The sequence below is a fragment of the Bos mutus genome, chromosome 19 (assembly GCF_027580195.1).
Source record: "Bos mutus isolate GX-2022 chromosome 19, NWIPB_WYAK_1.1, whole genome shotgun sequence".
In the NCBI taxonomy this organism is placed as follows: domain Eukaryota; kingdom Metazoa; phylum Chordata; class Mammalia; order Artiodactyla; family Bovidae; genus Bos; species Bos mutus.
In genome coordinates, this window is record NC_091635.1 from 37,257,215 (window position 1) to 37,277,002 (window position 19,788).

Genomic DNA, 19,788 nt, shown 5'->3' on the forward strand with positions numbered 1-19,788 from the left:
GGGCTCGGCCTCTGCATCACCCCTGAGCTGGCTAAGCCCCTTGCTCATGTCTGTACTCTCCAGGGCGATCAGCATTCAGGGACCCCTCGCTGTTCAGGATAGACTGTTGATGGTCATAAATCCTTGTAGAGTGTCAGGTTTGCCTGGGTTTGGGGCCAGGAGCCTGCTAGCCCTCCAGAGCCGAAGGGAGTGGGGCAGAGCAGTGATCAACTTCACAGTGCCTGGCCAGTCCGGGCTGAAGCAGAGTGGTGAGGCCTGACTGGCTTAGCCCATCTCCTCGAAGTCCACTTGCCCATATGGTCATTTTCTCTGGGACAATCTCAGTGTAGTTCCCTTGGAGTTGGAAGTCTGGGAGGATCAGAGTAGAAATTGGTATGGACACATCACCCACAAGGATTGGTGGTCATAACACAAGCCAAGAACACATTGCACTCGGAGGTGGGGGTTGTGGGGGGGCGGGTAGAGGAGGAATTCAGAGTGGTGTGTCTTGAGAGGAGTCCTCACTTCTAATTCCAAAAGCCAAGCAGGAGCTGGTCTTAGGGCAAAGGACAAACTGCAGATGGTGCACTCATGCTGGGTCCAACCCAGAAGCACAGTGGCTGTCCACTGCCCTAGGGGTTGAGCACCAACCTCAACAAGGGGGGTTAGAACTTGTGCCACTGGTTTCTTGTTTGGTAGGTAGATCAGCCTTGGTGAGGTCAGTTTAACTCAAGCCGGGAAAACACTTGGCTGCTGGGCCCCTTCAACTTGGCCTGTGGCCACACCCCTGCAGATGCCTCTTTCATTCCTAGATGTTTGGCCTTGAGAGGAGTGTAACTGACCTATCTGCAAACATCTTTCAGTGTCACTCTGAGCTCAGTCTCTATTCAGAGAACTCTTGGGCCATCTGATCAGACCTTTCCCCAAAGCCGTGGAGGATAGGGTTAGGGAGAAGAGATGTCTTGCCCTGTCTTCACCCTGACTGCCAGGATGACTACTGGTGAGCTGTACCCAACCCCCTTACCAAGGCCTAACCAGTGGTTTTCTTTATGGTCTTCTGCCCTCAACCCAGAATTCCTCTGGCTTACCCATTTTCCCCACTGTCCAGTCAAACCAACACACCCACAGGCAGTTAAAGCATTAAAGGAAGAGACCCTTCTGTCCATGTTAGGTTCAGAGGCGGCAGTGTCCTGGGGACGGGGTAGGCGTGGATGTGGCTCAGTAGCTCAGAGGGAAGAGACCCCGGCTGCGAAAATGTCAAGACCTGGCGCTGCCCGCCCCCTCCTGGACTTAACAGGCCCAACCCCAAAACGCTAGACAGTCGCTTTAGGAGCGGACTGTCCGCTCGGAGGAGACATGCTATGAGGGGTCGCCGCCCTGGGGGAGCCTGCCCGGCCCTTCGACTTCGGGCGGGTCCAGTGGAGCCCCCGAGTGGAGAGGAGTGGAGAAGCCAGGCCCTCGTGCTTCCCGCGTTTGGCTTTAAACACGTTGGCCCTTTGGCATACAGCTCTGTGTGCGCTAGCTTTATCCCAGCGGCACGAGGGCCCAGCTCCCGCTGAGACGCCCCCGAGACTCGGCGCGCAGCTGCCCCGCCCCCCGGCCCCGCCGTACGGCGGAGGCCGCGCTACGACCTGGGCGGCCGTAAAGCGTAGGGCCCCGCCCCCCGGCTCCCGCGCCGCGAGGCCGAGCCCCCGCCGTTGGCCGGGCTCCAGGGCGATCCCACGATGTCCGACCCCAGGCCGCGGGTCGAATACCTGGCGGGCTTCTGCTGCCCGCTCGGGGGCGTGGCGGCGGGCAAGCCTCGCGTGCTGTGCCACGGGGCGGAGATCTTCCTGTCCACTGGGGGAGAGATGGTCTATGTCTACGACCGGGAGGGGCGGCTGCTGATCGTGAGCACCGGGCACACCGGGGAGGGGCCGGGACTGGGGGCCTAGGGGCTGGGGGGCTGGGGCGGGAGGGATCCCGGGCCCTGGAGGGGGCGGGGTCGGGCGTGGATGTTCGGAGCGGCCGGCGCATTTGAGGAGTTTGTCCTCTGCTTCACCTGAGCCCCCACGCCCCTGACCCAACACTGCCCTTCTCCCCGGTCGTCCAGGCCGTGTACAAGTTTCCCGGTCAGGTGTGGCACCTGGAGCTCCTGGCCCTTCGCAAGGTGCTCTATGTCCTGTGCGCCCGGAGCGGCATCTATTGCTTGTCTTTGGACCAGACGACCAGGTGAGGCTTGGTCGCTGGAGGGCACTGCTTTGGGTTGGGCCCACACTGGCCTCTACCAGGTTGAGGCTGACATGTCCTCAGATGGGCTTGTCACTGTTTCTGAGTGGTAGTACTTCCCTGTCGTCCTCAAACACTGCCCCTGTGACCTATATGGGCTGGTCACCTCTGGACGGGGTTCAGAATGAGCACTCACCACAGGCGAGGACTCGGGGTCCTGACAGTTCTGCATTGTTGAGAATTTTCTATCCAAACCCCATTTCTGCAAGCCTTGATACATGCTGTTATGCATGTGTCCCTGGGTGACCGGGGTGGGGGAAGCAGAGCATTCCCTGGAGCAGGTAGGAGGCACTGTGGCATGCCAGCTGCTCCCTGGTGGCAGCCTCTGAGATCGCTCCCTGTGCAGACCCCACACCCGTCATGTCAGTGGCAGGCTGTCCCGAAGGGAGCCTGTGAGCACTGAAACCGACAGTCCCCTGGGTTCTCCAAGGTCTGTGAGCCGAGACGAGGAGGATGGCGGGGACGACCAGGACAGGGAGGATGGGCAGGTCGGTGAGCCCCCTGTCCCTGTGATCCCCGTGGACCCAGACTCCTGTGTGCTCCCGGACGCCTCGCTGCATGCCTTCACCGTCCTTGATGACACGCTCGTCACCTTGGCACTGGGCCCCACCCAGTGGAAGATGCAGCTGTTTGAGCGTCCCTCTCCAGGGGAGGACCCCAGGCCCGGAGGCCAGATTGGTGAGGTGGAGTTGTCCACCTGCACCCCCCCAGTTGGGAGCCAGGGGGAGTCCGCAGCCCCCCGCTTCCTCCCAGTGCTGTGCTGTGCATCACCACCTGGCTCCAGGACCCCACTCGGCCACTCACGGAGCTCTGAGGGTGTCATGCTGGAGGGGGCCCTCTTTGGGCTACTCTTTGGAGCTGATGCCGCCCTCCTGGAGTCACCCGTGGTCCTCTGTGGGCTCCCCGATGGCCAGCTCTGCTGTGTGATCATCAAGACCCTGGTCACCTCCATGTCAGCCCCGGGTGATCCGAAGGCCCTTGTCAAGATCCTCCATCACCTGGAGGAGCCTGTCGTCTTCATTGGCGCCTTGAGGACAGAGCCACTGGCCGAGGACATGGAAGACGTACACTGCGACTGCCTAGTGGCCCTCGGTCACCACGGCCGGACACTGGCCATCAAGGCCAGCTGGGATGAGGCAGGGCACCTGGTGCCTGAGCTGCGGGAGTACAGCATCCCAGGGCCCGTGCTCTGCGCGGCCTGCGACAGGAGCAGCCACGTGTACCACAGCACCTCTGCGGGCCTCCGTGTAGTCGACCTGGCTCAGGAGGGTTCCCCCTTGGACCCCACGGAGCGTGACGGGGCCCCAGGAAGCCTGCCCCCTCTACTGTATCCAGACAACTTGGGTGTCGGCAGCCTTGTCACTCTCTGTGTGTCATCGAGCGCGCCTGAAGGTAGGAGCCACGGCCGAAAGCTAAAAACCAAAGCCGCGGTGGGGGGTAGAGCCCCCGCCCTGGCATCTCCTCCCTGTGAACTGGCCGTTTTCCTCTCCCTGCCTCATTCCTGCTCTCCTTAAAACTGCCCCGGGCAGCCCGACCCTCCGCTGCCGCAGCCTCGTGGTGTGCTGGTCTTGGGGTCCTGTGTGGGTTTCAGGGTGGGGTTTGTGCCCCTCTGCCTAGGTAGGGTCTGCACTTGGACGCCCCCTGGTAAGAGCATTTTCCCGTGACAGGTCTCACGTAGCAGGTGATCCAAGGGAAACTGAAACTGGTTCAGGTCAAGCCTTTACGTTTCTCCTGAAAGCTGGAAAACATTTGTTCCACTTACCGAGTGGCCTCCAAGGAGCCCATCCTGCCCTGAAGGCGGGGGGCAGGAAGGGGGCATCCCGGAGCTCTGATTTGTGTGTTCTCTCCGGACAGGGCCGGAGAGGGTTTCAGCCGTGTCTGCCCAGTGCTGGGGGGAGGGGTACAGCCGTCCTCCCCCCACTGTATATTCCCCTTAAGATGGCCCATGAGTGCACTCTAAGACCTGCCGTGGACCATACTCGACAGGAAAGAAATGCTTTCGAAGGGAAGAAACTGCTGTCTCCCACAGGGAAAGAAGGGCTGCCTGTAGCAGGCAATGGGGGAGCCATACCTCTGGGCAGGGCTCAGGGCCTCAGTCGTACTGGACCTGCAGAACCAGTGGGTTGCAGGAGATGGAACCTGTTTCCCAGGGAGCTCCTGGTGCCCAGGATGGGGAACAGAGGCAGAACGCTGCTGGGGAGGTGGCAGGCTTCCAGAAAGGCCCCAGCAAGTGCAGACTGGTCAGTGAAGGAGGCCTGGGCCTGCGTAGCACTCATTTCTCTTAGGAAATCTCAGAGCAGCTCTACTACTCAGGTGTTGAAAGGGGCACGCACCCTGCTAATTCGACGGCCCTCATCTGTTCCCTTTTAGTCCACGTACAAGGTGACGCCTCTGCTGGCTGACCCCCTGCCAGGGAGGCCCCTCACAGCCTGTGCCCAGCCCAGGATGCACTCCAGGCTCCTCAAGGATGTCCCTAGGACTCTCTTTTCCTCACAGGGGCATTGCTGTTCTGCCAACATGTATCTGAGTCCAGAAACTGCTGGATGTTCCCAGGCGTGTGCCCCTCCCTGCCTGCCACCCAAGCCCTGCGTGTCTTCTGCAGGGGGTGCCGAGCTCCTGGCCCTGTCTGCCAAAGGCCGGCTGATGATCTGCCACCTGGACCCACACAATGAGGCACCTCAGTCCTCCAGAGTGACCTCAGCAAAGGCTGGCAAGAAAATTAAGCAGCTGTTGTCTGGAATTGGCACCGTGTCTGAGAGGTGAGCAGGGAGCTGCGGCCCAGGCAGAGGCCAGCACAGCATCCAGGAGGTGTCTGAGACATTGGCACTGGCGCTGGTCCCGACAGGGCCTGTGACTTTGCCTTTGACCCCCGAGATCACCCCAGATGTCGCGGTGCCTGGCCAAAGGTGATACTAAAGGCCAGCGTGGACGCCAGGCCCCTGTGGCTTAGGACCATTTCCAGGGTGCATGCCACCCTCTGGGCTGTCAACGGTGGCTCTGCAGAGGAGCACCTGGGCCAACTTGGAACATGTCAGGGAGCACAGCAGGGGTGGCCAGCCCCACCATGGGCACTTCCTGGCCCAGTGGCCCAGATTGGGCTACAGGCTCTGTGAGCCCAGGGGGCAAGGCCAGGCCACCAAGTCCAGGCTGCCCCAACTCCATCCTCCACCCTCTCTTCTCTTGTTGCTTGAGAGGAAGATCAGGTTAGACAGTCGTGTGAGAAGGACGGGAGCTCCTGAGGTGAAGGCTTCTCACCCTATGCTAAGGAGGAGAGAGGTCTGGGTCTTCCCTCAGCAGCCACGTCTGTTTCCAGAGTGTCTTCTCTGAAGAAGGCAGTTGACCAGCGGGACAAGGCCCTGACCTGCCTCAACGAAGTCATGAACGTGAGCTGTGCCCTGCTGTCGAGCCGGGAGGGTCCGCGGCCCATTTCCTGCACCATCAGCACCACCTGGAGCCACCTGCAGCTGCAGGACGTGTTGGTGGCCACCTGCCTGCTGGAGAACAGCAGCGGCTTCAGCCTGGACCGGGGCTGGGCCCTGTGCATCCAGGTGCTCCGCAGCTCCCGGGCCTTAGACCTGGACTCGGCTGGCTCAGCCGTTACCTACACCATCCCTGTGGACCAGCTCGGCCCCGGCGGTCAGCGCGAGGTGACGCTGCCCCTGGGCCCCGGCGAGGACGGTGCCCTCGACCTGCCCGTGACCGTGTCCTGCGCACTCTTCTACAGCCTCCGGGAGGTCGTGGGCAGGGCCCTCACCCCCCAGGACCCTTTCAAGGACCCCCCTTCGGCCGAGTGCACCCCCATCGTCCTACCCGAGCAGGATGGCGTGTGCCTGCCCCTGAGCGAGCACACAGTGGACATGCTGCAGGGCCTGCGCTTCCCCAGCCTGGGCGTGCCCCACACGCAGGCCCTGGGCCCGGCCAGGGACCCCATCCACACCTTCCTGGGAACTTGCCGCGTGCCGGGCAGCCAGCCAGCGGGACCCGAGTCCCTGCGGGCCAAGTACCTGCCCCCGTCAGTGGCCACCATCAAGGTGTCGGCAGAGCTGCTCAGGGCCGCCTTGGGGGACAGTCATGCAGGTTGGTGACATCGACTGGCCTCAGGCAGCCTCGGGGCCCTTCCTCCCTCCCCGGAATCCGGCCAGCCTCACTGGTGCACCTCTCTCCTCCAGGCGTGTCCCTGGGCTGTGCCACCCTGCAGTGGCTCCTCGCCGAGAACGCTGCCGCAGACATCATAAAGGCCCAGGCGCTGTCCTCTGTCCAGGGAGTGGCCCCCGATGGCACAGATGTCCACCTCATCATCCGAGAGGCAAGCAGGGGTCAGCTCTCCTGCCCCGGGGGGACATTGGCCTCGACAGCAGCAGTTCTGAGTAGGGTCCCGAGGCTGCTCGAGAGGAATCAGATTCTGGGGCCCACCTTCCGGAGGAGTCCGATGCATCCACGTCCGAGAGGCAGGCTGTGATGGGGTGGTCTTCGTAGGGCTGGAAGCTGCATCAGCCTCCCAGCTGGGTCTCCATGAGGGCCACCCTGTCCAGCGCTCCCCATGCATGGCCCTGGCCCTACGTCCAGCTGGAGTTCATAGTGGCCCGAGCAACTCACTCACTTGTGCCGCCAGCAGCAGCACAAGCCCTCCAGCCCCTGAGTCACGCAGCCCCCAGAGCCCCAGGGTGCTGGGCCCTGTCACAGACATCCCACCCAGGGGCCGCTGAGACACTGAGGCGGGGCTTAGTCCTCTGGGTGCAGTCCTTGCACACACCTTCCTTCCGGAGACCCTCCTGGCAGCCTCGGGGTCACATCCAGCTGACCCTCATGCCGCAGCGTTGGTGCCTGTGGCGGAGCATCCCGTGTGACCCGGCACACCCCTCTGAGGGTGGTGGGTGGAGGCTGCCCACTGGCGGCCCTTTCAGGTCCACCCACACTAGGCAGCAACAAGGTCGGGTGTCCCGGGGGCCTGGTGGTGGAGAGGGCGAGGTGCCCAGCCATCCCACAGTCCCAGAAGGAAGAGCTTCCAGGGACATCCTTCCTGAGGTCCCCGGGGTCTTGCCTGTGTCCTGGCTGTCACCCATCTTTGCCAGGTTTTATCTTTGGCTGGAGGGCACTAGGCAGAGATCTCCGTTGCCCAGACCCCTCCCTGTTTTTTACAACCTGACCTTGCTATCGGGTGACTTGGAATGCACAGGGTGGCCCTGGAGGGGTTGGGGCGTGGGCTCTCCGTGGTGGTGCAGCCACAGCCATCACCATCTCTGGCGTAAGTGCCACACACCTGGACTCAGAGGGAGCAGGGCTCTTCCTGGACGGATGTTTCCAGATGAGCAGCTTTGCTGTTGCTTGACTAGCTGGTTCTGCAGGTGGAAACTCATGCTGGGTGTGGAGATCGAGGCCCAGGGCCCCCCAGGCTTTGCCCACAGTGGGATGTGGAGGGGCCACCCAGGCCTTACGTGCCTCAGCCAGCTCAGACGCTCCCATAGGCCACGCTGCCCTCGGTCCGGGCGAGGCTGTGGACAGCCAATGAGGCTTCTCGTGCGTTGCAGGCGACCGTCACTGACCTGTGCCCAGCGGGCCCCATCCAGGCCATGGAGATCCAGGTGGAAAGCTCCTCTCTAGCCAACATGTGCAGGGCACACCACGCCATCGTTGGGCGTTTGCAGGTCTGTTGGCCCTCATGGGCTTGCCTGGGAGGTCTCTCTGGGGTGGTGGGGACACTGGACCCTGGTGGCTTGGCTTCCTGCCCGGGGTTGCAGATGAGCTGTGGCCAGTTGGGAGGTGGGGGGAACTTGTCTCTCACCCTCCTGGCAGTAGCCCCCAGTGGCCCGTGAGCACACGTGGTTACAGGGAGACAGCCCACCTGTGACTTGTCAGCATGAAATTTCCATACAGTAGTGTGGAGAGGTCTGCCTCGGGTCCTGGGATAACGTATCTGCTTGTCGGGGCTTCCATGTCTTTGCCAAGAAAGAGAGAGTTGGCAGCCAGCCCCCCACACACACAAAGCCCTGGGGGCCGCTCACTGCCACTTCAGTGCCTTGTGGGGCTACTGGGGCCACGAGTCTAGGATCTGAGGGGAGGTCTTTGTGTCCCCCAGGGAAATCTGTGAGCTGGGGCCCTTGGCAGGCTGGACCCAGGGCCGGGTGGCCCCTCTCCTGCCTGTTCTGTGTGCATGGCCTCGGCTGCACAGAGCAGTCTGGGTTGGCAGCTATCAGCCGATTCCCATGCTTTTCCTTACGTGTGGGCTCTGCGTCAGCCTCACCTGGGAACTTACCAGTACACATGCCCAGACCCCACCCCAGACCCCAAGTCGGAGAGTTGCAGTCCGAGCTCCAGCAGGGATCAGAGGCTGCTGTTCAATTAATAGACCCACCTATGTGCCCAGGCAAGCCTGGGGGCCAGTCCCTGACCAGAGGTCCCCCTCAGCCGTGCTATGACGGCCCTGCCATGGCACAGCCTTGGCTTCACGCCCGGGCTCAGGAATCTGTTCTCCTGTCCCCAGAGCAGAGCTCCCACCCTTGTTTCCCTCCACCCCAGAGGGTGCCACGTGGTTGCTCTTGCTGGGCCTGAAACGTGCAGGGCCGTCTGCAGACCTGCCGAGCGCAGCAGCTGATAGGTGGACAGTTGTGAGAAACTGGGGTGGTGGGGAGCGTGCTGACCAGACTTCGCGCAAGAAGGGGAGTTAGCATCCCAGGGCTGCTAGGATCAAGTGACCAAGTGCCACAGACGGGACACAGTGGGTTCAGTTTGGAGGCCGGGATCCGTGTGTCTGCAGGGTGATTCCTTCCGAGGCCTTTCTCCTGGGTATGTGGACTGCCAACTCCTCCCCAGGTCCTCACAGGATCTTCCCTTGGCATGTCCATGTCCTAATCTCTTTTTAGAAGGACACCAGTCCTGTGGGATTAAGGCCCACACACCTGACCTCATTTTAATTTGATTATCTGTGAAGACCCCTCTCTCTCCAAACACCATCACCTGAGGTGCTGGGGGCTGGACCTTTCACGTGTGAATCTGGGAGGCATGAGTCAGCCCCTAACGGAGTGCTGCGGGCACTCCCCTGATGGGAATCTTCTCGTGGGCTGCAGACCTCTGCCCTCCGTCTGCCACATCGCACACCTATGACAGGATGTTCATTCACTTGGCCGCTCAGACTTGGGGGGACCTTGTCAGATGTGTAGTTTCTGCTTCTGGTGGCACCTCCTGCTGCCTCTCGGGGTGTTGGGGTCTCTTCTCAGTTCTTTGCCCCAGAGACCAGTGGGGGCCTTGCTGCCTGGATCCATCTGGGAGCATCCTCCCTGGGAATCAGGAAGGTTACTTCCAAGTAAAAGACTGTCAGGCTGGGGCTCGTGTGGAGCGGAGATTAACTAGGGCCGAGGCAGGGAGGCCTGATGGATGTCTCAGCTAGCGGGGAGGGCTGCCTGGCTCTGCGGGCCGGTGCCAGGAGCCCTGGGCTGTGTCTGGGGACACACAGGAGGGGCACCCTCTCCAGCCACTTACCCCTTGTAACCCTCCAGAGGCTGGTGGTGGAGCAGGCCGCCCGGGGCTCCAGCCCGCCTGATCTCCGCCTGCAGTATCTCCACCAGATGCAGGCCAACCACGAGGTGAGGCCCTTCGGGGGTCCGTGCCCTGAACCTTCCACCCTCTGGGGCTCCACTGGGGTCACATACACAAGCATCTGCGTATCGCCCAGCTTGGCGGGGCCTCCTAGTCCGCTCAGCCCAGAGTCAGGTCTGGGCTCCTGTTGCAGGGGCGAGATGAGGGCAGAGTGGGCATGGTCACGCTGCTCCACCTTGGCCGGGACATTCCCGTCCCCTGGGGACGGGGTCTCCCCTGAGCCCAGCCACACCTCCTGTGCCTAGGGGTCATCACGTTAAGGCCACAGAGGAGTGTGTTTCCTGGGCCACCTGCCACAGCCTGGGTGGGATCTGAGTGGTGGGTGTCCCCCCGCCTCGGAGGGGCCTGCTGACGTGCCCGGTAGGAAGGTGGCCCCTAGCTTGTCGCCACCCTTCCCTTCCTGTAGACGCTGCTGCGGGAGGTGCAGACGCTGCGGGACCGGCTATGCACAGAGGACGAAGCCAGCTCCTGCGCCACCGCCCAGAGGCTGCTGCAGGTGTACAGGCGCCTCCGCAGCCCCAGCCTCCTCCTGCTGTGACGCCAGGTGGGCCCCGCCCCGCCCAGGACACTGGCAGCCCCCTCCCCAAACCCCCACCCCACCCTGCCCGGGGCCTTCCCGGCCTCTGAACCCTTGACAGCTCACAGTACCTCCATGGTTTTATGGAGATAACCTGGCTCCTGACCCAGGAGGCACTCGGCCTGGTTACAGCTGGGGAAGGTCTGGGGTGAATGCAGCCAGCACCCCCAGATGGCCACCCGGTGCCCCCCGGGGTGGGTGTGCTCAGAGGAGGCGGGTCATGTAGCTGTTGTGTCAGGATAGCCAGGCAGTCCGTGACCCCGCTGGGCCGGGGGCCCGTTGGCCTCCCACATCACTCCTTCCTTTCCTCCAGCAGCTGCCACAGCCTCTGCACTCAACCTCCACGCCGCTGGGCCGCCGCCCACCCAGAACGTTGGGGCTGGATCACCGACGTCGCTCCACTCAGAAGTCGGGCCTGGCCGTGGGGTCTAGACTGCAGAGCAGGATTGCTGCTGCCCTCGCTGCCTGCAGGGGCCCCGGAGACAGGGCTTCAGGGTTGAGACTCAGGCAGGTGCGTTTCAGCGGTTGTCTGGTTCCCACCACGGTGCCCAAAGCCTGGGGCAGCAGCACTCGCCTTCCCATAGGCCTCTTGTCCAGTACTGTCCACACCTGCGCAGCTGGCCCGCTCTGGTGCCTTGGTTCTGCTTCTTTGCAGTTACTGGGGTCACCAGGTGGGAGGGTGCTCCCTGTGACCAAAGCACAAAGACTCGGGGTGGGGGTGGGGGGGTGGGGGTTTTTTCCTGCAGGTGCCCTGTGGCCACAACACTCAACAACTAGGTGCCTCTGGCCGGGGCCACACCCAGCGCCCAGCACTGTGCGTTGTTTCCAAGGGTCCCTCAGGGCAGACAGCAGCCCCGGGGTGGCTCCGGTGCTCTGGGGGAGGGTGGCTCTCCCCCGGGACTTCACACGGTGCTCTCCTGCTGTGCATGCAGGGCCTGCGAGGCATCCTGCCTCAAAAAATGACCCTTTCTGTTGCTCTGCCTTGTCCTGGGCTTTTTTTTTAAGCCTCCCCCTGCGGTCTGGTGGCAGCTTTGACCTGGATTCCTGGGCTCACTGCAGCTCCAAGCCCCCGCCAAGGCTGGTGGCCACTGCACTCCCCAGAGGAGCCTTGAACTGGCCTCTGTGGGGCCCTCAGGCCAGTGGGAACCCTCACACTGGGGTGAAGTGGTCCCTGCAGGGCCATTCAGGTCATGAGGGCCCCTCCGCAGGAGGACCATGGGCACCTCTTCGTCATCCTCCATTGAGGGAGAAGGGCGGTGGTGTGCTCCAAGTTGGGGTCTGGGGTCATCACACAGACCCAGCACTGGAGTGTTCTTCTGAGCAGGAGGGAGGACGGGGAGGGGTTTCTGCCCACCCAGTCTGTTCTGCGCCTCCTGTCCCCGTGTGTGCTGGAAGCAGTGTAACAGTTGCCTTCAAGGATGAGCAAGCAGTTGGCCTCCGGTCCCTGCTGGCTTGGGTGGTCCTTACACAGCCTGGAGGGGAGCTGTGGCCCAACCAGGGAAGGGCCTGCACCCCCTTAGTGGCTGTTTCTGAGGGTCATCTTCCTGTCACCTCCCGGGGGAGGAGGAAGTGGGCAGGCCAGCCCACAGGGACCCCCAAGCCCTCTTCCCTGCCTCCCGTCTCCAGCCACTGCCCTGGGCTGCACAGACTCCGCTCAGCGTGTCTGAGGCCAAGTACCCAAGTCCAGCCAAGGTCAGCAAACAGGAGACCTTCCTTGGCGCCTACTGGAGCACTTGAACAAGGGTGCCAAGAGCGCCCGGCAGGCAACCCTCTTGTCCCTCAGGCCACCAGGGGGCAGTGCAGACCGCACGCAGGGCAGTCCCCTCGTCCCCTCCGGGCCAGTGTCCATTAGAGCCCACCTTGACCTGTTGGCCCATGTGGGGCCATCCCTAAGGTGTGGGGAAGCGGTGAGGCAGGGAACCAGCCAAGGGGGGGCCCTGGAGAGGAGTCCCAGCTGCCCCCCTTTCCCAAAGCGCCTCACACTGGCCAGACTCACTGGAAGGGGCACTTCAGGCCCCAGGCAAGAGTGGGGGCTGCCCAGGGTGGGAGAGGGTGTGGGCTGAGGGGAACGGTCGGTGAGGCCGGTGGTCTCCCCCTACTTTTGCTCAGGCTGTCCCCCCAGCCCTCCATCACCCCAGGCCTCAAGGCCTAGGCCAATCCCAGGGGGCACACCTCCCAACCCACTCCCACCTCCTGTGGTCCAGGTTACCCAGCACCTCCAGGAGGTATTGGCCTGGGTGGGGGTCGTTGGCGACTGGGGTGTTTGGGTGCCAGCTGGTTTGGGGAGACCTGTGGGTGAACCATGGGCCTTGTTCTGGTGGTCCACCCTTCCTACACTGGGTGGCAGCAGGCCAGTGCACAGGCTGAGAAGAGCCCTCTCCCCCATGGTTGGCTGCACATAACCCTGTCTGGGAGGGCTGGAGATCACTTCATCAGGTGCTTCCAGGATTCCCTAAGACCCTGCCCCTGGGGAAGGGAGCAGTGATGTGTGCTATGAAAACCCTGAAGACCCTCTAATCTACCTGACTTGCTGGGGACTGGGATGAGGCTCCTCCCAACTGTCCCACTCCCATCCCTGTCCTGCTGAGTAGAATGGGGGTCCTCTCCACTCCCCACGAGCTTGGGGAGGAGCTATGTGCCAAGGAGTGATGCAGACAAAAGAAGGCCTGGGACTGGCAGTCCAGGAAGGGGTCTCGGGACGTTCAATCGGCTGGACAAGCGCTAACCTTGGATTTTCTGGGCATGAGGGATGGCGGAGTGTCGAGCAGTCGAGCGACCATCGCAGGAAAGGCCCAGCGGGCCTGCGGCGGGTCGGTGCAAACCCTTCCCCACGCACCCCGAGCGGCGCCACTGACCCGCGAGCCGCTGGTCACAGACACGGTTTAATGGGGGACAGACGGGCGGCGCTCAGTATTCCCAGAGCGCAACCCCAGCCGGCGCGTCCGCGTCCGCGCGCAGCAGCCCCGAGGCGCCGCCACGCAGGTACTTGCCGCTCCGGGCCCGGATGGCCAGGCGGCCGCGCTCCCGGAACTCGAACAGGAAGTCCTCGGCGCGCTCGCCGTCGCTGCACACGCTGCCGTGGCTGCCGGTGTGCCAGAACCCGCCGCCGCGGCCTGGGGTGGGGCAGAGAGGGCTTGACGGGCGGCTCGCTCCCCGATCTGGGCTGGGCACAGCCCCCACTCTCTCCGGCCCCCACCTCCCGCTGCTCCCCAGCCCCATCCCGCTTGCCCGCACCTCGGATCTGGTAGGCGCCGTCGCTGAAGCTCAGGTGGAACACGTCGTAAACCGAGCGGTTGGTGTCCAGCTGGTTGGAGCCACGTCGGTGGCAGACGAAGCCGTCCAGGCCGCGCAGGACCAGGATGGGCCGGTTGATAAGCTTGAGCGTGAACTCCTCGTCCTCCCCTGCTGGCGAGACAAGGGCTTGAGGGGCCTTCCCACAGCCGCGCGAGATCGCCAGGCCAGGACCGGCCCCGCTTGTGCGCCTGGATCTGCCCACCGCTTATGTGAGCCCTTGGTTCCCCAGAAGTGCAGCAGAGATCCGGGGGCTCTGGATCTGAGCCCCCACGTCAAGAGCAACGGGCTGGACCAGGGAGTACGACTCTTGTCGTAGACAGCAGCAGCTCCATGGGGAGGGAGAGGGCCCAACCCTGGGTGGAGACAGGGGCTGAGCTGGCACTGCCCCCAGGCAGAGCGCCCAGCCCCAGGCTCCCCGGGGCAGGAGGGGTGTGCTCACCCACAAAATCGCTGATGGCCGCCAGCTGCCCATTCTTCTTCATGCACACATAGCGCCCGTTACTGGCCTTGAGGGCCACCCGTCGGCCCCGCCACTCCATTTCAAACATGGTGTTCTCAGAACTGGAAGAAGCAGGTCAAGGTCCCCTCAGAGGAGCAGGACATGGGGACTCAGGGTCAGACCTCCCCCATCCCCTTCAAGTCCAGTACCACCCGCTCAAGGCACTTGACTTCCACTGCTACGCCCGCCACCATGAAGAGCTGCCCTGCACGCTAGCAGCCTTCTTCCCTGGTTGGGCGGCTACGTGGTCCCCATGGTTGAGGTGGAGGCGGTGATGCAGATGGTAGTGGAAATGGAGATGATGATGGTGGTGGTGATGGTGGAGGAGGTGGTGGTGACGGCAACGGAAGTGGTGTGTGTAAAGGAGGTGATGGTGGAGATGCAGGGGGTCACAGAGGTGAGGATGGCGCACTCACACTTGTGTAGCTGTGGCCTGGATGCCCCCGTGGGTGACCAGGGTCCAGTAGCCCCCAGTGCTGGAATAGAAGGTGCACTTCTTTGTCTCCTGGTCAATTTGCATCAAGAAGGTCTCGTGATCCAGTTCTTCATCTTGGTTGGCTGAGACATTGACCCCTGGAGGGAGGAGATGGGAAGCCCCTCACGCCTCACCCTGGGTGGGGTGGGGAGCAGAGGGATGGGAAGGCATGCTCTTGGGGCATCCCTGAAGTCAGCGGGGGTCTCTTCTAGAACCCTTTGGACTTGAGAAGATTTGGAGTTCTGCCCCAGCGCCATGCAGGCACATTGTGGACACACACACACCGCTTCCTGGAGGCCAGGTTCCCAACACAGCCCCAGGAGCCAGGCCCTTCCGTGCCACCAAATCCCCTGCCTCAGCTAATCAGCAGGTAATCTACTTGCTCCTGCTCTCTGGACCCAGGACTTACAGCAGCCTCTATTTATAACTCCTCTCTAAGCTGCCGGGTGGACACAGCAGGGTCCCTGTCCTTCCCTAGCATGGTTCAGGACACAGCGGGGGCCTGGGGTCTGCTCCTGGGCACTGAGCTGGGGCTGGCCCCCTGTCATCTCCTCAGCCCCTCATGCACATGTGTATGGTCTCCCAGGACCCCGGAGGGAGGGCAAAGCTACTTGGGACTCTGCTTGGGAGGGAGATGAATGATGAATGGGGCATCTATGACCAGGGTGGGGAAGAGCAGTCAGGCAGTGGGGTTTCCCTGGTATCTTCCCATAAACCACATCCTTGTTTCATCGCAACTGGCAGATCAGAGTTCCACTGAGGCAGAGCCCCAGCAGTTCCAGCAAGCAGAGCAGAAGGGAGTGGGGCATACCCCCACCAGGGCTGAAGGGTCAGGGCCATATCCTGTCCTGCCCCGCTCCCTGGGAAGGAAGTGGGGCAGCACGCAGGGCCCAGACTGGAGAGGGGGGGCCATGGCTTTGTCCTCTTTGTCCCCCAGACTGGAGTCTGTCTCCCTTCTTACACAGATCACTGATCAGATCCCAAGAAAGTGACCCCTTCTCCTTGCCAACCCCACCATCCCATCAGCAGTGCTGCACAAAGTGAGCTCCTGCTGCCCCCAGCCTGTGATCAGCAATAACAAGACAATGGCCTTGTTCTCCAGACGCTGGCCCGGGGGAGCAGTGGACAACAAAAATGGTATGTCCAGTGCCCACGACTGCTGGGGTTTTGGCCAGGGATGGCCTCCCTGAAGCAGGACCTGAGAAGGTGAGGGAGCCATCCGACAGGTACTAAAGGGAGGCGTGAAGCCAGGAGTCTGAGGCTGTGGCTTCAAGTTTTTCATCCCCATCTCTGAGGTCAAGCCTCTTGCTGTCCCCAGCATCACCTTCCACACACCCTCTCTAGATAGGATACAGCCCAGGGGCTCGGTCTCACACAGTTGGCTGCTCCTGGGACCCCGATCTTGCAGCATCAGGGTCTCATGGAGTCCTGGCTGGTGCCAGCAAAGAGTATGGACCCTACTGTCCCAGGAGGGATTGATCAAGTGGTGGATGTGTGAGCAAGAAGGGGTGTCTGAGAGCATTTACAGGAGACCTATTCTTACTCCTGCAAAGCCACAAGAAGAGCCAGTGCCCCTCTTCCCTTTGGACTTTGTTCTGTTTGGACGTGAGGTCTGGAATAGCAGCAGCCGTCTTGTAACCACAGGGGCACCAGTCTGAGGTCAGAGCTGTCCTGGGAGAGCAGTTCCTCAAAGAGGAAAGAGCAGAGGACTTTGGTGATGCCACTGAGCTGGATGTGGTGCCTGTTTGGGACCCCACCACCCCTGTGCCCGCAGACCTCTACTTAGGCGAGATATTAGTGTCCTCGTGGCTTAAGCCAATAAGCAGCCATTGTTACTTGCAGCAGCAAACACTGCTTGTTGGGCAGCCTGGCAGCAATGCCACATCAGTGAGGGCTGGCAGTGGACATAGCAGAAACAAGCAGACTCTGGCTGATGGAGGTTGGGAAAGAAAAAAAAAATCAACAGGAAAAGCCAATTTGCTCACAAACGCCCTGGCCTGGGGGAAGGAGACAAGTCTGGGGGCTACCTGGCCAGCAAAATGACAGGGACCAAGGGACCAGCAGCCCACTCTGCAGAAGCCACCACCCCAGCTGCCTGAAAACCTAGCGGCTCTATCCCCTGCTCCCTCAGCCTGAGATGCCACACTCTGCTTCCCTGAATCACTGGTTAGCAGTCAACATCGGAACATCTCAGGGCCAGGTCTGGTGCCCCCAGGCTTATGCAAGGAAAGCAGGGAGGTGAATGTAGGTACCTCTGGCCTCACAGTGGTGCTGGTGGGGAGGTGAATCTGTTCCTTTGTGCGGGAATTCCCCCATCAAAGGGATCGGGTCAGATGCAGGGTAATCCAAAGAATGAAAAATGGTTTATACGGCTACCATCCCCCCTCACCACCACCACCACCGTCATCTCCATCAGCACCAATACCATCACCATCAGCAGCAGGGCCACCGGCACCAGCTCTGTCACCATGGCACCCTTACCATCACCACCATCCACACTACCACTTGTCTCGCTCACAAGCTGAACGTGGACAAATGCTTTGTAGCCAGCATTTCCTTTGACTCACAGAGAAAGCTTTCCCCACTACTGCCCACCTTTTACTGGCAAACCAAGCATATGGGCCTTGGTCAAGGCCAGAAAGCAGTGTGGCCAGACAGTAGGACCTGTGACGGGAAAGACTGGGGCTGTCTGTCCTCCCTTACACCTCAGGGCCCAACCACACTCCACAAGGATTCAGGGGTGTTTGCTGAATGCCGGTCCCTACTCAGCACTGGCCTTGAAGATCCAAACGACAGGTAGGAGTCCCTAGAGCCACAGCTGGCCACCCCTCTATGTGCTCAGGGCTGGGACCAGGTGGTGGCAGTGAGCCGGGTCCGGGTACACCCACCCCTTCTGGGTGCACAGAGCCAGGAGTCCAGGCAGCATGGAGCCACTCTGGAACCTCACTTTCCTCGAGGGGAAGTAGGAGCTGCCCATGTTCACCCCATAGGCAGGTGATCATGTGTAGAAGGGCCCGCGGGTCACATGAAGCAGGTGACCAATGATCGGGGACCTGGGGGGAGCCACTCGACACCTGCTGAGCAGAGAGTGTCTTCCCACCAAGGAGTCCAGGCTCTGGAGGAGCCGCTTGCATCTCCCTGGACTGGAAGGCCCCCAGGATCCCGCCCCACTCCATTCCTGCTGCCTGCCCTCGCTGCCCTTGGCCATAGCCCCAATTTCCTTTAAAGTTCAGAAGTGGGGTGATAGAAGAAAAGGGGAAGGGCGGTCAGGGGGCAGCCTGGTGCGGATGGGGCCTGCCCTCCTGCCCCTCACCACAGCAAGCCTGGGCCTCAACCACCTCCACCTGGGCGCTGCCCATCCTGCGTTCAGCAGCTGTCCGGCGGGCCTGAGGCTCAGCAGGGACCCCATACCTGGCCTACGGCCCACTGTATTCTACAAGTGTATTCTCACCCCTCAACCCGGAGCCACTCACTACAGGACCCTACACACACACACACACACACACAGGCCCGCACCCCGTTACCTTGCCGCACGGACACGTAGCGGTGGTTGGCGGCCACCAGCACCACCTGTGGGTGACTCTCCTCCAGGTCGAAGAGCTCGTCCTTGCCAGGCCGTGTGTTGCGGCCCGCCCTGAGCGTGCCCGCGGGGCCCACAGGTGCCAGGTAGTGGCCATCGCAGTCCTTGAAGGCCAACTTGCCCGCCTTGAACTCAAGCGTGTAGCGGGCACGAGCCTCAGGCTCCCAGACGAGGCGGCCGTCGCTGCGCAGGTAGCGGCTGTCACAGGACTTGAGGCAGTACTGCCGGTTCTGGAAGATGAGCGTGACAAGCGCGTCCACACCCCATGGCGTATTGCTGTCCGCTGCGATCTCATCTTCCTGCGGGCATAGGTGTGCGTAGCGCCGCCGGCTCACGCTCAGCAGGTGGGCCTGCGGGTGGATGGCCAGGTGCACTGTCCACAGCTCGGCTGGGGTGATGGCCGTGGCGAAGCAGGACAGCTGGTCCTCGGTGCCACCAAAGAAGCGGCCGTGCGGTTCCGACTGCAGCACCCAGCGCCCGTCGGGCTGCGGCAGGACCAGGAAGCGGCAGTCACGACCCGGCCGCTCCGCCTCGCAGGCCACACGCCCGTCCTCCTCGGCCGACAGGTAACGGCCCAGGTGGCTGCTGCGAAACAGCACAGCAGTGCCCTCCCCTGGGTCCGGCTCCAGCACCCACATCTGCTTCCGCTTGAGGCTGGGTGCTGAGGCGTTGACCTTGAAGCCAAAGCTCTCGGCCGTCAGGTAGCGGTCAGTGTCATTGACGAGGCCAAACTGGATTTTCAGCACCTGGTGCAGGCCATTGGTAGGCATCTTCGGGCCTGGCTGAGGTCCCCGACGGGGGCCCAGGAAGCTCTCTCTGTGCTCACGGCCCCTGAGGTCCCCTAGAGGCCCGGCTCGTCTGGGTTGGCCCACGCCCCCCAGGCCCGGCTGGCGTCATGGACCCGCTGCCCTCTCAGATGCTGCCTCTGACCAGCAGTGGAGGGCCCAGGCAGCTCTTACATGGCCAGCGGGCAGCAGAGGGAGGGTGGGAGGGCGGATCAGAAGTGTGCCGGCTTAGGAACAGCCTTTCGTTACCCCAGCTTGGATTTCAGCCACTCCCGGACTGCCCAGGGGCCAGAGCCCGGGGCCGGCGGGGCTGGAGAGTGCCACTCGCCGCAGGGCTGACCACCTCTTTGTGCTCACTGGCGGCTGCCCGGCCCTGGCTCCGGCACTGTGCCCCACCCTCTGGATACCCACCCCCCAGTCTTGGCCTCTCTCCTTGCCCACCTCCGGGCCCCCAGACCCACTGCACAGACTCGCCAGCCCAGCCCAGCTCTTTCCCGGGGTAGAGAAAGCTGCCTGGTGGAAAACTTGCGTGTGGCCGCAACCCGATCGCAGCCCTCCACCCTCGGCCGCCAGATCCAGTTACCGCTTCTCTGATTCCTTGCTGCTACCTGGGCGGCTGTGACTGAGCCTTGCACTGTCCTCCTCAGCAGCCCCTGGGTCACAGCCTGCAGCCCCGAGTCTGGTGCTTCCCAAGGATGACCTGTAGCTGGGAAAGTGGCAGGCAGGGCTGTCAGTACC

At 62.3% G+C, this 19,788-nt stretch overlaps 2 protein-coding genes across 3 annotated transcripts; one reads left to right on the forward strand and one right to left on the reverse strand.

Annotated features, from left to right (window-relative positions):
• The first annotated feature begins 471 nt into the window (after positions 1–471).
• FAAP100 (FA core complex associated protein 100) lies at positions 472–11,413 on the forward strand. Of its 2 annotated transcripts, none has more exons than XM_070390194.1 (10): positions 472–1,868; positions 2,072–2,190; positions 2,678–3,639; positions 4,850–5,006; positions 5,561–6,324; positions 6,417–6,553; positions 7,776–7,892; positions 9,741–9,827; positions 10,247–10,384; positions 10,731–11,413. In XM_070390194.1, the coding sequence occupies exons 1-9, from the start codon at positions 1,704–1,706 to the stop codon at positions 10,376–10,378; spliced, it is 2,640 nt and encodes an 879-aa protein (XP_070246295.1). In that variant the 5' UTR covers positions 472–1,703; the 3' UTR covers positions 10,379–10,384; positions 10,731–11,413. The 2 variants fall into 2 exon arrangements, with proteins under 2 accessions (XP_070246295.1, XP_070246294.1); XM_070390193.1 differs by having other exon boundaries at positions 10,734–11,413.
• Positions 11,414–13,324: 1,911 nt separating this feature from the next.
• On the reverse strand, positions 13,325–19,422 carry FSCN2 (fascin actin-bundling protein 2, retinal). Its single transcript, XM_005905405.2, has 5 exons — positions 18,210–19,422; positions 14,627–14,783; positions 14,151–14,272; positions 13,652–13,819; positions 13,325–13,530 (listed from the first exon to the last, which is right to left on the reverse strand). The coding sequence occupies exons 1-5, from the start codon at positions 19,033–19,035 to the stop codon at positions 13,325–13,327; spliced, it is 1,479 nt and encodes a 492-aa protein (XP_005905467.2). The 5' UTR covers positions 19,036–19,422.
• Between the last annotated feature and the right edge of the window lie 366 nt (positions 19,423–19,788).

Excerpts from the sequence above, each read along its gene's own strand:
- FAAP100 (XM_070390194.1), top strand. The coding sequence starts at position 1,704 with ATGTCCGACCCCAGGCCGCGGGTCGAATACCTGGCGGGCTTCTGCTGC. Across the intron at positions 2,191-2,677 it reads TCTTTGGACCAGACGACCAG|GTCTGTGAGCCGAGACGAGG; the intron begins GTGAGGCTTGGT and ends GGGTTCTCCAAG. Across the intron at positions 7,893-9,740 it reads CCATCGTTGGGCGTTTGCAG|AGGCTGGTGGTGGAGCAGGC; the intron begins GTCTGTTGGCCC and ends GTAACCCTCCAG.
- FSCN2 (XM_005905405.2), bottom strand. The coding sequence starts at position 19,035 with ATGCCTACCAATGGCCTGCACCAGGTGCTGAAAATCCAGTTTGGCCTC. Across the intron at positions 14,784-18,209 it reads CTACGTGTCCGTGCGGCAAG|GGGTCAATGTCTCAGCCAAC; the intron begins GTAACGGGGTGC and ends TCCTCCCTCCAG. Across the intron at positions 13,820-14,150 it reads GGCCATCAGCGATTTTGTGG|GGGAGGACGAGGAGTTCACG; the intron begins GTGAGCACACCC and ends TCTCGCCAGCAG.